This window comes from Strix aluco, chromosome 3, assembly GCF_031877795.1.
Source record: "Strix aluco isolate bStrAlu1 chromosome 3, bStrAlu1.hap1, whole genome shotgun sequence".
NCBI classification, from domain to species: Eukaryota; Metazoa; Chordata; class Aves; order Strigiformes; family Strigidae; genus Strix; species Strix aluco.
Genome location: NC_133933.1, coordinates 73,626,047 through 73,639,190, shown reverse-complemented (window position 1 = coordinate 73,639,190; position 13,144 = coordinate 73,626,047). Strand labels below are relative to the sequence as shown.

Below are 13,144 nucleotides of genomic sequence, written 5' to 3'. Positions count from 1 at the left end.
TTGGTGAAGACCCCTAGTTTTGTCTACTCTGTAAAGCGGGATGGTTTCAGAAATAAATATCCTAGCTCAATAATGTTGTCATTCCCTAGCTATTGACCTGATAATGGCATAATCATTCCAAATAACTAACTGAACTTCCTAACCCATAAGTTTTGATGAAACAGGATGTCTTCATGCTCCACCAAACTACATAAACTGTAGTGTCTCTTGTATGTCAGTAGATGATTTAAGGTGTCCATGATTAAAGGAGATGTAACAGACAGCTGTTAGACAGTATGGACATATCTCCTAATTCCCAGTATTCTCTTATTCACATTACATAATATACTCTACCATTAGGGCACCAGTGAAAAATGGAGGGCATGTCGGCATGCCTGTGTGCACCTGAGCACCTGGTCTCTTTTTCCATCTGAGCTGTCAACTCTTCTTTCCCCTTTGACAACACACTTTATGCTTTCAGGTACTGTTTCATTTTTCTCCAAGCAGTTCCCCAGTGTATTATACTGCAATTAATGTTTTTCATCCTCTTTTGGAAGATTATTCTGTTGCTTTCTAGTAGGTAAAACTTTGTTTGCTGCTGACTAACATCATGTATCTGAATATTTGAAAACAGGCTAAATCATAGAAAATATTCCAGATTAAAATATTCCCAGATGGAAACATGATTAGAACTGACCTGCAACAACAGAATTTTTTGTTTCTTCTTTTGAGAAGTCTATCTCAACACTATGCACACCTTCCCGAAAACTCTTATACCTCTTTCATTAACATTTAAAGATATCAGTAGAACTTTATCCACTTACTGTGGATATATAAGAAACCAGGGGAAAAAAATCTCATTAAATATGACATGTATTGGCTTTACACTATGTTTATTGTTGCTATGCAGCTGCACAGCTCAGCTGTCTTCAAAGATGGCTGAGTTGGACCTCATTGCAGTGTCGTATTGCATTCTCTCATGTCTTGCCAATTAAATTATCCTCCCTGCCCTTTATTCTGCCAAGGCAATACAACCAGATGAAATAAGGTCATACTTCTCAATTCTGGCAATGAACTGGAGATGTAGGAGAACTAAACTGCTAAGAATCATTTCTTCTCTGACCCTCAGTAGGACATAACATTATCTTTCATTTTCCAGACTTGGTGCACTGTTCAAGTCAATAACACCAAATCTCTATCTACCAAAGATCTATTCTCTGCCAGAGCTGAGTCTGAGAATTACAAAAAAATGACACTATCAACAGTTGGAATATAAAAATTAAATATAAACAATATTAAAAGTAAAGCATTAACACATTGCTGTTATTCTTCGCACAGTACTCTAATATAATGGATTAATAACAATGTAGAATAGAATACATAGCTGTAGCACTTTTCATGCTTTCCAGCCAAAATCTCAATCCAAAAGTCATAATGATGACTGGAAACTTACAGTGCCCTGGTGAAACAGGCACTATTATCTCAATTTTACAGATTTTGTAAGAAAACAAAGGGGAAAAAAAAAAAACCACAAACAAAAACACAAACAAAAAACACAAACAAACAAACAAAAAACCAGAAACAAACCCCAAAACTTGATTGTGCTGTTTTGAAGCTCATGTTAGGGAATACTGTGACTCTGCATCACAGGAGTGAGAGCTTCTGGAGCCAAAGGGAAAGGCAGAGCATTTTCAGGGACAAAGAAGGAACACAGCCGCTGTACCAGCATGGTGGCTACTGTGTATGCCAGAGCAGAAGGAAAAGGGCTTTATGGCCTTTTCTTTCACTTCATGAAGTCCATTGCCATTGTGGAGGCTGGATGGAGATTGTCCTTCTCTGCTAGTGCAGAAGCTTCCCCTCACCTCTCCTGCAGGGGCCAAGGCATCCCAATCTGCCACTGGATGGCTTGCCCTGAGTGACCTGTGCCTGGAACAGGTGACAGAGCTGCAGTCTTCACCACATGTGGGTCAAAAAACCCACAAACCCCACCTTTTTCATGAAGACTAACATGTCAAAGTACTGCTGTTGCTTGTGCTCTTCCTACCAGAACAGCTTCTGCATCAGCATGTTAAATAGCCTCTTACTGAGTCCTAGGGAAGAGATGCGTGCTGGCTACTGAGAGCCACACAGGGCTTCAGAGCTTCAAGCTGATGAGCACTGCTTTAGAGGATAATGAGAAACATGCCTGGTTCAGATGAAACATTTAGTTTTAAATGGGCATCTGATGTCTGTTGATGGCAGAGGTCTAATTTAGACTTCCTTGATCACCATGGCTGGCACATTCCCAGGTACTGCATTATATTAACAAGGTTCATAAACTGTCAGATATAACTCATCCACTTAACTCTCTGCAATGAGGCACAGATTCTAAGGACATGGCCTTTCCGAGAATGTTCTCTCTTTATAATTCGTCATTCCACCCAAATGCCTCATGCGATATGATGTTACTGGAATCTTCAGCTAAAACAATCAAGGGTTTTTTGTCACACATAGTGCAGGATTTATTCATACATATTCTGCCACCCCAAGCAGTGACTGGGACCTTTGCCATCAAGCTATTTCCATCCGGGCCAAGGAGATCACTATTTTTCATGCTGAATAAATAAGGGAGTGATCCCCCTGCAAGGGGAAAGAAGGTGCCTTTGGCCATGGAATCTAAACTGCCCTTCCACTTGGAGGCACTAGAGGGTAATCTCTCTTCGTAGCAGCCTAGGCTGAATGGTGTTATATTCTTTTAAACTCTCCAACGGTTCTCCTTTTGCAGGAAATGTTTCACAAAGCATTTTGGCATTTGCTTTTTGAAGCCTGCTTAGCTGATTTTGCTGAATAAAAAAGGTAGCACTGAAACATAGCTTTTATTATAGATTACAAAGGTGGAAAAAGCCTGCAGTAAGCTAGTGCTGAGAGGGAAAATAGCATTGAAACATGAGCTGAGTTCAGTTACATTAAACATTAGATGCCACAGGAAGAGGTTTTATTGACCTTGAAACCCCCCTGACACTTGATGCTGTTATATTGTGCATCTAGAGCAAAATATTTGTGCTAAGCAATGCATTTGCAAGATCCTAGGGAGATGCAATGATGTGGAGCACCCCATGCAGACTACTTTGTGTTTTCACTGAGATACCTCTCCTTCCTTACTCCAGAGCATGAGGCTTGAGGGAACTATTTGGTTAAGATAAGTTCATTCTTCCTCATCTTCCTTACATGCATTGCCAGAGAGAGAGGCTATCCTGTCAGATATCCCACGTTCCCATCTTGTGCACAGGCACAGACAGCCAGAGAGCACAGGCAAACCCTCCCCCTGAGTTAGTCACCTTCATGGCAGTCCTGTTATTGATGGTGCCGTTAAAGAGATCTCTCTATTCCTCTGCTGTTAGCCCAAAATTCCCACTGGGTTTCTGAATTACTATTATTGTATTTTAACAATCAACCAATGTTCAGGTTTTATCACTTCAGGCCCTATTCATCTAGATCACAACATCTAGAGCATTTCCTATGAATGTCTTACTTGGTTTTCTTTTGGTAAGCTAAAGTAATGAACCTCACCCTTCTGGTTGCTGAAGAGCTGCTTCAGCTGAGCTGTACCTTTTGCATATCGTACACCAATCTGCTTTGTCAACATGGCCATCACCAGCCATCATAGGAGCACTTTGATCAGAGCATTATTAGACTGTTACACCATGACCACCACCATGAAGCCAGTGTAGTGCCAAAACTGTCATGTAACATGAATCTTCCTGACCCTACAACCACCATCAGAGCCTTCAAATAAACAGCAATTTATCACACAGAAAATAAATAGCATCACAGGGAAAGAGTCAGTCACTACTTGAAAGTCTCTCTCACTTCTGATGAAATGTTCTGGCTCTTGCGATTTATGTGACAACATTGCTCTAACTTAATCTAATATGTAATGATGGAGAAGAGCAAATTACCTGCGTTTCCCTTCTGAAATTTTACTCTACACAGTTTTCATGGTTGGCCACAATCCTGAGAAACTGGCAGGCACAACAACATATTACTCCCTTTCTCATCCTCTACTCAGTCTCTTCTGAATCCTTCTGTTTCCCAGATCCAAGAGCCCAGTGTTGACACTCACATCATTGAGGTTCACTTGCCATAAGGGTGCCTCAACATGGAGGGATAGGTTTTCACGGAACAGAAACGCTCATATGTGTTTATTTGTCAGGAATTTGAGTTTTCTTGTACCACCAAAATATTTCCCCCTATACAATCTGCACAAACTTCAGATACATTTTTTTTTTTAATCCTACTGCCCCTCATAAGAGTGAATAGCATTGATAATCAACTGTTTCTTTTAATTCAGTTCAGTTTAAAATGCTAGGCATTCATTTGGTGGGTTGTGTGCGGTCTGTGGCTTTGTTAGATCTGCAGCATAGAGAACCAATTTTTCTTATCCTAATCCTATGGCTGTCTAGAAAAGGTGACACACAGTTAGACATAATGATAAGAAAAGCCACTGCTGCCAAAGGCAGTCAGATACCAAAGCCAGATGATTAAACCATTCCAAAGCATTCCCAGAAGACAAGAGGGGAAAAAGGTCCAAAGGTTTTTTCCATAGAAGTTTTCTTGCTATAAAACTTTCAGAGCAAAGCCCACATACAGACACATATTCAGTTTTGCTTTAATAATCCATTCCTATTATTAGCAGAATGACCAGAATTATATGTATTTTAAAGCCTTTTTCTTTAGTTTTTTTGTTTCAACTTCATTCTTTGTTCTGTTGTTTTGCTGTTGCCGAGTGGATAGAGACAGCTGGCCTTGTTTTAAAAATAAAGGGGAAGATTTTTCCCAATCTACACAGCTCTAATGGCTAAATCCCTTTGATGTGAACAGTAGTCACTGCACACTGTTGACCCCTGTACCATCAGAGCTCTGTTCTAACAGCGACAAGTTGAGTTTCAGAGCTATGCCGTGAGAGGAAGCAGAGCAATAGACTTTTCCATTTTCAGGATTTCCTACAGACTCATCTGGATGGAATTAGTGAAATATGTAACCAAATATATCCTTTAACCTAATTAAGTGAGAAAAGGTAAAATGGAGACAATTCCACAAAAGCAGAAAAGAGAAAATTCAAAGTTCTCTAGTTTTTAACAGTTTGGGGGTTTTTTTCAGCAGTAATGCCTTCAGCTTGCACTGAGCAATGCACACTTGAGGGGCACCCAGTACCCGCTGAATGCAGCCGGTGGAGAATTTCCTCCTGGCTTCCCAGCCCTGTCATTGCTCTAAGCTGTGATCTGGGGATCAACACAGGTCAGTCTGCTGTGGCTTCCCCTCTGCCCCTTGAGATATGCCTGCTTCAGTCTCCTGAGGGAATCCAACAGAGTCCCATCTGGGGCATTTCGCCTGTGGGAGCAGGAATGTAAAGTTCAGCACCAAGCCTGAATCTACAAGATGCTCCGCAGTTCAGTTAACACAGAGGTTGGCAATAAACCATCCCTAGTTCCATCTCATACAAGCTGGTAGCCCCTGTATTTTGGGCTGTCTTTGATGTCTGAAGCAGGAAAAAGGACATCTTACTCTTTAGCTGTGAGATGAAATCATGGAAAAGCACCAAATATCATGTGGTTATCAAAAGCATAAATCACACTGAAATACCTAGGAAGAGGGAAGATTTGTAGAAAGTTTTAGGTCAGATTTGCAGAAATGTCTCACTAAACTTTCAGGAAATTTGGGTCAAGCCGAGTGTCTGTAATACAGCTTCAAAACAGGTAAGTATCTCTTGCTTTCTACTGTTGTTAAAGGTTTGCACAGCTCTTATCTGACAAGGCACAATGCTGTGATTTTCAGTGCCCCTGTGGTCTCTTCAATTCATCAGGTGAAAAAGCTTGCCAGGGAAGACGCTAAGGGAATGGCTGCCCTGAACAAGACAGAACCACTCACAAGCTCCCAGCAGCATTTCAAACAAAAGCATTCTAGCAGGTCTTTATGGTGATCTTCAATACTTACACAAAAAGGAAATCTCCAGAAAATTGAATAGTCCACTGAGAAATAAAGAAAGACTTTATGCTAAGCACCTTTTAGACAGCTGATATAAAAAAGATTACAATGCACTAGGTGAAATAAATGCAATTTTTATCACACTTCTATTTTCCAATGTGTCTGGATTTATCTGTATTTATGATTCATGCTTCTACTGTGCCTGCTGAAAAAAAAAAAAAAAAATCCAAAAACCTCTGGAACAGCTTTCAGATTAAGCGAGGAAAGAAAAAGAATTTGACAACTACATAGACTGAGAAATTATGGGTTTGGTTTGGTTTGGTTTTAAATTTAATGATTGCCCACTAGTTATTATTGTGGACATGGCAATTTAACATTGCCTTTCTTTAATAATTATTTTATTGCACAGAATAAAGCTACTTGGTCATACTAATGAATTATTATTTCCAGACAACACATAATAGTTAATTATGTAGAAGAAAAATGATTGCAAGACCACGCAGTCTACGTTCCCCATCAGGAATCTGGCCTGATGTCAATAGTTTTCCAGTGCTCCTTTTATGATGAAAGATAGTTAAACTTGGAGGAATGACAGAGTTCTCATAATGTTAAATGTAAGCACAAATAAAAGCGTACCTCAACAGAGTAGTTTCCATGGAACATAGCTTGAGTTTTATATTAAACGCTAGCAATGATGTTCACTCACTGATGCGGCACTGCTGCAGGCAGTGAAATCATGCTTGAAAGGGTTTTTGCAGGGGGCAGCTTTAGAATCCCCATGACACTGACTTAATTCTACAGATATTGAGAGAAAGGTCTCTGTCTCACCTTTTCTGCTAAATAATGAGTATGATTTTTCTGTGAATCAATACACTGGAAGCTTTCTAGATAGTAATTCTCCAGTTCTTAAGTTGCTCATAATGTATATATATATCCAGCCTCCAAAAATCCATTTTAAAGAAACACTGTTCCTTAAATGCACAGCATTACAAAGGTTTTATATGTGCATCCCCCTGTAAGCTTAAGAAATATGACTAAACTGCACATGGGTAGGCACATAACATCACAGCTTCGCAATATAAAGTTCCCAGGGCCAAAATTAACCTCCATGTAATTCTATGCTGTTATTGCTTGAACTAGCCTATTTTTTGCTAAGGTCTTAAAACCTGTATTCTAGAATCAGTACAGTATTTGTAGAATCCTGCAAAAACTTAATAATGAAAAGTAAATACACAGGCCTCAGCTGTTTCAGAAGATATTGTAACATCTCTCCATAGGAAAACACAATGGTTTTGTGGTTTTTAAGTCTAAAGTACATTTCTTTTGACAAAGTCCAGTTATAGAATAAAACACACTCATTCAGTGAAGCCAAGGCCATGTACTATTTCCATAACCCATAATTCATTCATCTTCATCTTGACCCTTCTCCTCATCACCTTAATCCCACAGAGATCTTGCCCACTTTTAGTTTTTGTTTCTTCCTTGCTGTCATTCTTTTGTTTCAAGTGGCCAGCTTAATAAAGATAACTCCTAATAATTATCTATATAGATATTTCTTTAAAAGAGGGAAAGGTGCGGACCTTGACCAGGAATGATGGGTTTTCATATAATAGCCTTTTTGCAAAATCTGGTGCTATTTGCAGTGTATGAAAACATTCATCTCCATAAAAGAAGTGAGAAAAAAATGGCAAGACAGGATTCTGATCAATACGGATTCTGATTAAGTTTGATCACAGCACTTGATATTTTGAGCAAGTCTGGAAGTACACTCACAGAAAACTCAGGATTGCTAAGGCTCTCTAGCAGTGTAACAGGACACTGATGATTTGGTAGGGAATATTCTGTCTACTTTTTTGTTTACCTTATATGGCTATAATAAGGCGATAAGATGCATTAACTTAATTCTGTAATTAATCTCATTGCCAAACCTTCAGTACTGTTGTTATATTGTTGATTTATTTTAGCCTTTTTCTTGTCTTCATTTTTTCCTTGGCAGAAGGAATGATGGTTTTATCAAGGTGTTTATAGATTAAAAAAACCTTAAAAAAAAGTAATAAATGTTTGAGATCATTCTATATAAAAATGGTCATCAGCTGTCATCGGACTAACACCCTAGCTGGTGCAGGGATGGGTAATGTGCCATTTTTAGAAAAAGCAGTGTTCATTTATACTCTCATATGGACATATCAGGGAAAGTTTTAAAGAGCAATTTTTTTCAAGCTGCAGAAAATGACATTCATAAAAACATGCATTCACTGATCACTATACGTATAAATCATTATATGTGTAAATGAGCAGGCATGTTGTTAATGGTTCCTTCTCCTCTGGAAGCCCACATTAAAATGTGAATGGGATAGATGTAGACACCTAATCTGGATGCGTCTGGGATCCAGAACTGATTTCCTGTTCATTGCACCTATTTCTTTCTATCAGTACATGGTTTATAAAAGAAATCTCGGTTAATTTAAAAACAAACAAACAAACAAAAGGGGATGCAAAGCAACAAATCTAGCATTCCTAGTTTTAAATTGTTTTTCTGAGACAGTCAGGCTCCTTCTCTTCTTTATCTCTGAGGACTCATTCCCTTGCTTCTCTTATAAGGCAAAAATCTTTCTGAGATACTGAATCAGGAAGACTCTGCTCTGTGTAATTCTTATACTGAACTCAGCACTGCTGTGTTTGAGGGCTTCCCAGGAATATGGGAATATTCCCAGGAAAATGACCTTTGTCATTTGGGTTTGTTGGGTTTTTTTTCTCTCATCTTCTTTTCTAGGGGGAGGAGTGTATTCAGCTAAGTGCTTTGTTTGGAATCTATTTTGTGTTGTACATAGGTATGTTGCAGTGTGTTTTTCTTAGAGAAACAACATCAAAAAAATGCATCTTGCACTTTAACAAATTTTGTGAGGGCCCTTCATCTGTGTGGGAATTCATTAACAATTTTAGCTGACTGATCCCTAAGAAATTTCTGCTACATGCATATATGAGTTCCTACAGGAAGTCCTCATATACTGGGAAGGAAGCATGTTCCTAGTCTCTGTCCCAGAAGTCTCTGTAGTCACCACAGGCTCAGGCCATTGAGAATCCTCAAAGTAAAAACTACCACTTTTTGTTCTAAACCCCAGCTCTGAGTGTGTGCCCTCTGCTGCTGATGCAATTAGAAGATAAATCTTGAATAGCTATCACTGGATCCGAACTGATAAATTGCTTGGTTAAAAAAAGATTAAAAACAAAAAACTAATGTGATGTTCAAAGTAAACCAAAATTATTATGTGTACCAAGCAAATGGTTGGATAAATGTGGGAGAAGGGGAGGTTTATTTTATGAACTCTCATTATCTCATGGGAAACAAACTTCCATTTGTATTAGTACAGAACAATTTTTAACTTTAAGGCACTCTTTTAATCAGCAAGCTCATCTGATGAAATGCTGTAGGATTTACTTATATATCAAAGGAGTTCCCTAGGCATTTAAGAGATGCAACTGAATACTATTAAAAGATCAGTTGTAAGCACAGTTTGTGATACAGTTTGTTCGTTGTGCTTTGTGAGAGAAGTTTAGTTAATAACATGTGAACTTGTGGTGTTTTAGCAAAGTATTGAACTGTATTACAAGAAAAGCTGTACCATTGCAGCCTACTAGAGATGCAACTATTCAGCTATCTTGGATCTGATGGTCTGTAAAAAGAGAACAGAGAGACTATTAAGATAAGGTTCACATCCAAGAAGGGAATCATTTATGAACAACCTTTCTGGGCCTAATTCATTGCTGAATTAAACCTCATGTAATGTCACTGAAGTCAATGGGGTTATGCAGGGCATAAGTCAGTGGATCAAATTAGCCCTCTGTCTTGAAGCCAAGAAACCAAAGGAAAGCGTGATCCAGTAAAGCAGAGATGAAATGCTGATATTAGCTGAATGCCACTGTTCTTGGTACAGTGTGTTCTTTGTGTCCAATGGTGAATATATCATCCTTCTCTGGTGTAAAATCTTCCCAGAAGCACTATAAGGCAGACTTATAATAAATGACAAAAGTAATTATTTGGTTCTGTTGTAATGCAGCTTCTGGGCTCCCAACGGGATCTGAAGCCGTTAGCAGACAACATCTATGCTGGCTGCAGTGTGATCTCCAAATCAAGTCTTGATCTCTTCAGAAAAGTCTTGGGACTGGCCTTTTTTTTTTTCCATTTAGCCATCTCTCACCCATACAGATGTTAGAAGCTAGCATTTGTAGGCATGGAGAGCTTTCTATGTAGAAAACTGACAGAAATGCCAGGAATATCTGTGTAAGAGCTGGAGTAAATTAGGTACAGTCACTGCCTCAGGTGTAAAAGTACTAAGAAACAGAATGGATTTGTTGGCATTTCATGTACAAGGGCTCTAAGAACCCACAATACTGCTGTGATTGTAGGTGTGCCTCAGGTTAATGAAAAAAAAATCCATTCGCACTAACCAGCATTCATAACAATACATGGTCTTCTCAGATTTCACCCTTTTTACTGTCTGACCCACTGATTACTTTGTCTGAAATTAAGATCATCATCTCCCTCAAATGGAGATTATGGCTTTTGGACCACACACACAGAGAACTCAGTCCTGACTGGAGCCTTAAGGCATTTTTATTATCTTTCTAAAGAACTAATTCCCAAAGTCTACCGTTGGGTTTGCGGCTCATGAAAAGATCTCTGTCAGATGACCTGTACAGAATAACGCATTTCGACAGCATGGCTGACTTTTCAGTCAGAGATCAAACAACCTGAATTCTTTTGACGCCCTACCATGCAGACTTCAGTGATGAGCTAAAGTATGAAAAATGGTTTGTTGGCAATCAGTAGAGAAAACTCTCCAGACCTACATGTAAGGGAAGCCGTGTAAAGCATGCAACATGCGGCACATGTTACTGCTTCAGTGTTTATTCTGTTGATTCTGGTGTAACTTCTCAGTAATGACAGAACTTGGTGAAGGGAACAGCAGAAGACCTACCAGATACTCGGCCCATGGCATATGTGATATTGGTCATTTATTCCCTTTTTCTATTTCTTCAGGTGATAGTGTAACATGAGCAATCTGCCATGGTACTCAAGAAACCCTCCAGATTTTCATTGTCTTTAAATACTGTGGCATCTGTTTAAAATTCACTTCTGGGCATGCTCTGAGGAGAGGAATGAAGGGAACAAGTTACAAATTTGCCAGTTGCAGCATGAGACCCTAATGTAAACACATCCAGACCTATCCAAACTGCTAGATATGTCTTGAGGCCTGGGGGCTACTGCAGGTATGGGAACAAGTCCCACTAATCTGCAGCCCCAATTTCAAGTGATAAAATATCACTATAAACCTGTTTTACAAGTGCACTGAATTCGTCCTAGGTTTAGCTGGCAAGGTTCTGCTAAAAAACAGACTTCTGCTAGAGGGTTGAGTTTTGTTAGATAACAAATCTAATTTTGACAGAAATATTTACTTTTTCAGTGGCTAAAAGTCCATCCATCTAAACACCCACTTGGTTTTCTGATTTTCAATCATTAAAAAAAGCCAATTCAGTAATGTAAAATTTTTGATCAATTTTTGGAAGTTTTATTGAAGAGCGTGTTTTTTAAGAAAGATGAAAAATTCCCCTAACTATTTCCAACTAAAATTACCAAACTGTTGTGAAGAATTATCATTACCTCATCAGAGTCTGGTGAATTTTGTTATTTCTGTTTCTGTTGATGCTTTTCTAAAACCAGTTCTTGTTTTTCTATTGTATTTGCTTACATCTAACACTATTACATTTTGTTTCAGCTGGCAGGCTTCATCTATGCCTGTTATGTGGTGAAATGTATTACTGAAGAAGAGGACAGCTGTAAGTACTAAAGCTTTATTACATACAAAATTAATTCTTTTTTTTTTTTAATCACCCCTCCACTATGCTGGCTCTTGCTGACTTCAACCTAAATGCCTTATTATACTGTAGCCAGAACATGCTTTCTGTCCATCCTTCTTGACCTAAAATTTGCAAATGCCTGAAAGACAAAGGAGTCGTGAAATGCAGCTTAAAAATATATATACTCTTTTCTTCTGAGAATATCATAGTAATTTTTTTTCTTCACAGCTTGACTTAAGACATAAAATAAAAAAATGCAAAAATCCCAACTGGTAAATACAAGCTTTTATTTTTTCCTAGATTGTTATTAACTATCTTCACAGTAATTGGTTATCACTGAGGGTATAGCTCTTCTGTGTTGACTTGTGTGTTGGCTTATAAAAGCACTTCTGGCAAAAAAATAGCTTTAGATCATTGCAGGACCTTCATTTACATGAGGTGAAACTGTGCTGCTCCTCTTTGTTCCTTTTGCTCCCAGGGTACAATTACAAGGAGCAAAATTATTTCATATAGATGCATATTTGTGTTTCTTCTGCTTATTTATATCAATGGAAGCCTGTTGAGCAGAATTTGCTCTTATTACATGCTATGGAATCAAGCCATTTCATTTTTTCTGTACTCTAACCTTGATTTTTTAAAAAGGGCCACTGCAGCATTTCAGTATATCTTGGGATTCATACTAAAGCACTTTAGAAACAAGTATCAGAACTGCCTGTAACTTTGATAAAATATACATGAATCCTGGAGAGAGCTCTGCAACAGGAAGCTAAAGGGGTTTTATTTGATTGAGAGCACTGCTAGGACTGGTGGGGGTTCCTTTGTGTGTTCTCCTGTGTAGAAAATAGCTGCAACCCTATAATCTATTGGCAATACAGTGCCACTGTGAGCCGTCAAGGGGAGATCTAGTGCTGAAATCAAACCACATTTCAGAGGCCTTTCCAACCATCCTCGTTTCAGTTGTCTTTGTGTTTCTGTGGAGGCAAGGAAGGCATAAAAGTAAAAAGAGTTTGGGATAGGCATGTGGAGCAAGGGTACGTCACAAATAAGTCTTGCTTTTTGAGGGAAGAACCCAGTCATATGTATTTTCTCTTACTTTTCCGTTAAGTGTATTTACTATCCACAGAGCTGGAGGAGAGTGATTCCTTGCCCCCCCAAATGAAAACCTGTTTAATACTATTCTGCCCTCTCTTCTAAGGGCTTGAATCTTTTTTTCACTCTTCTGTAATGCTTTAATGCATGATGCAAGTAAAAAACAAGGAAGGGACTTGTGACTTGGCTCACCAAACAAGGGCAGAAGTCGGAGCACGTTTGAGAGCTTTCTCCCGTGGTCTGTAAAGCAGCA

General features: G+C 38.7%; 1 protein-coding gene across 1 annotated transcript in view; it reads left to right on the top strand.

The window, feature by feature from the left end:
- Positions 1–13,144, top strand: part of NKAIN2 (sodium/potassium transporting ATPase interacting 2) — a 578,259-nt gene that overhangs the window by 540,179 nt on the left and 24,936 nt on the right. Inside the window, exon 5 of the mRNA XM_074819203.1 lies at positions 11,721–11,781. Coding sequence (XP_074675304.1) covers positions 11,721–11,781 — 61 coding nt within the window. The remainder of the gene's footprint in view (positions 1–11,720; positions 11,782–13,144) is intronic.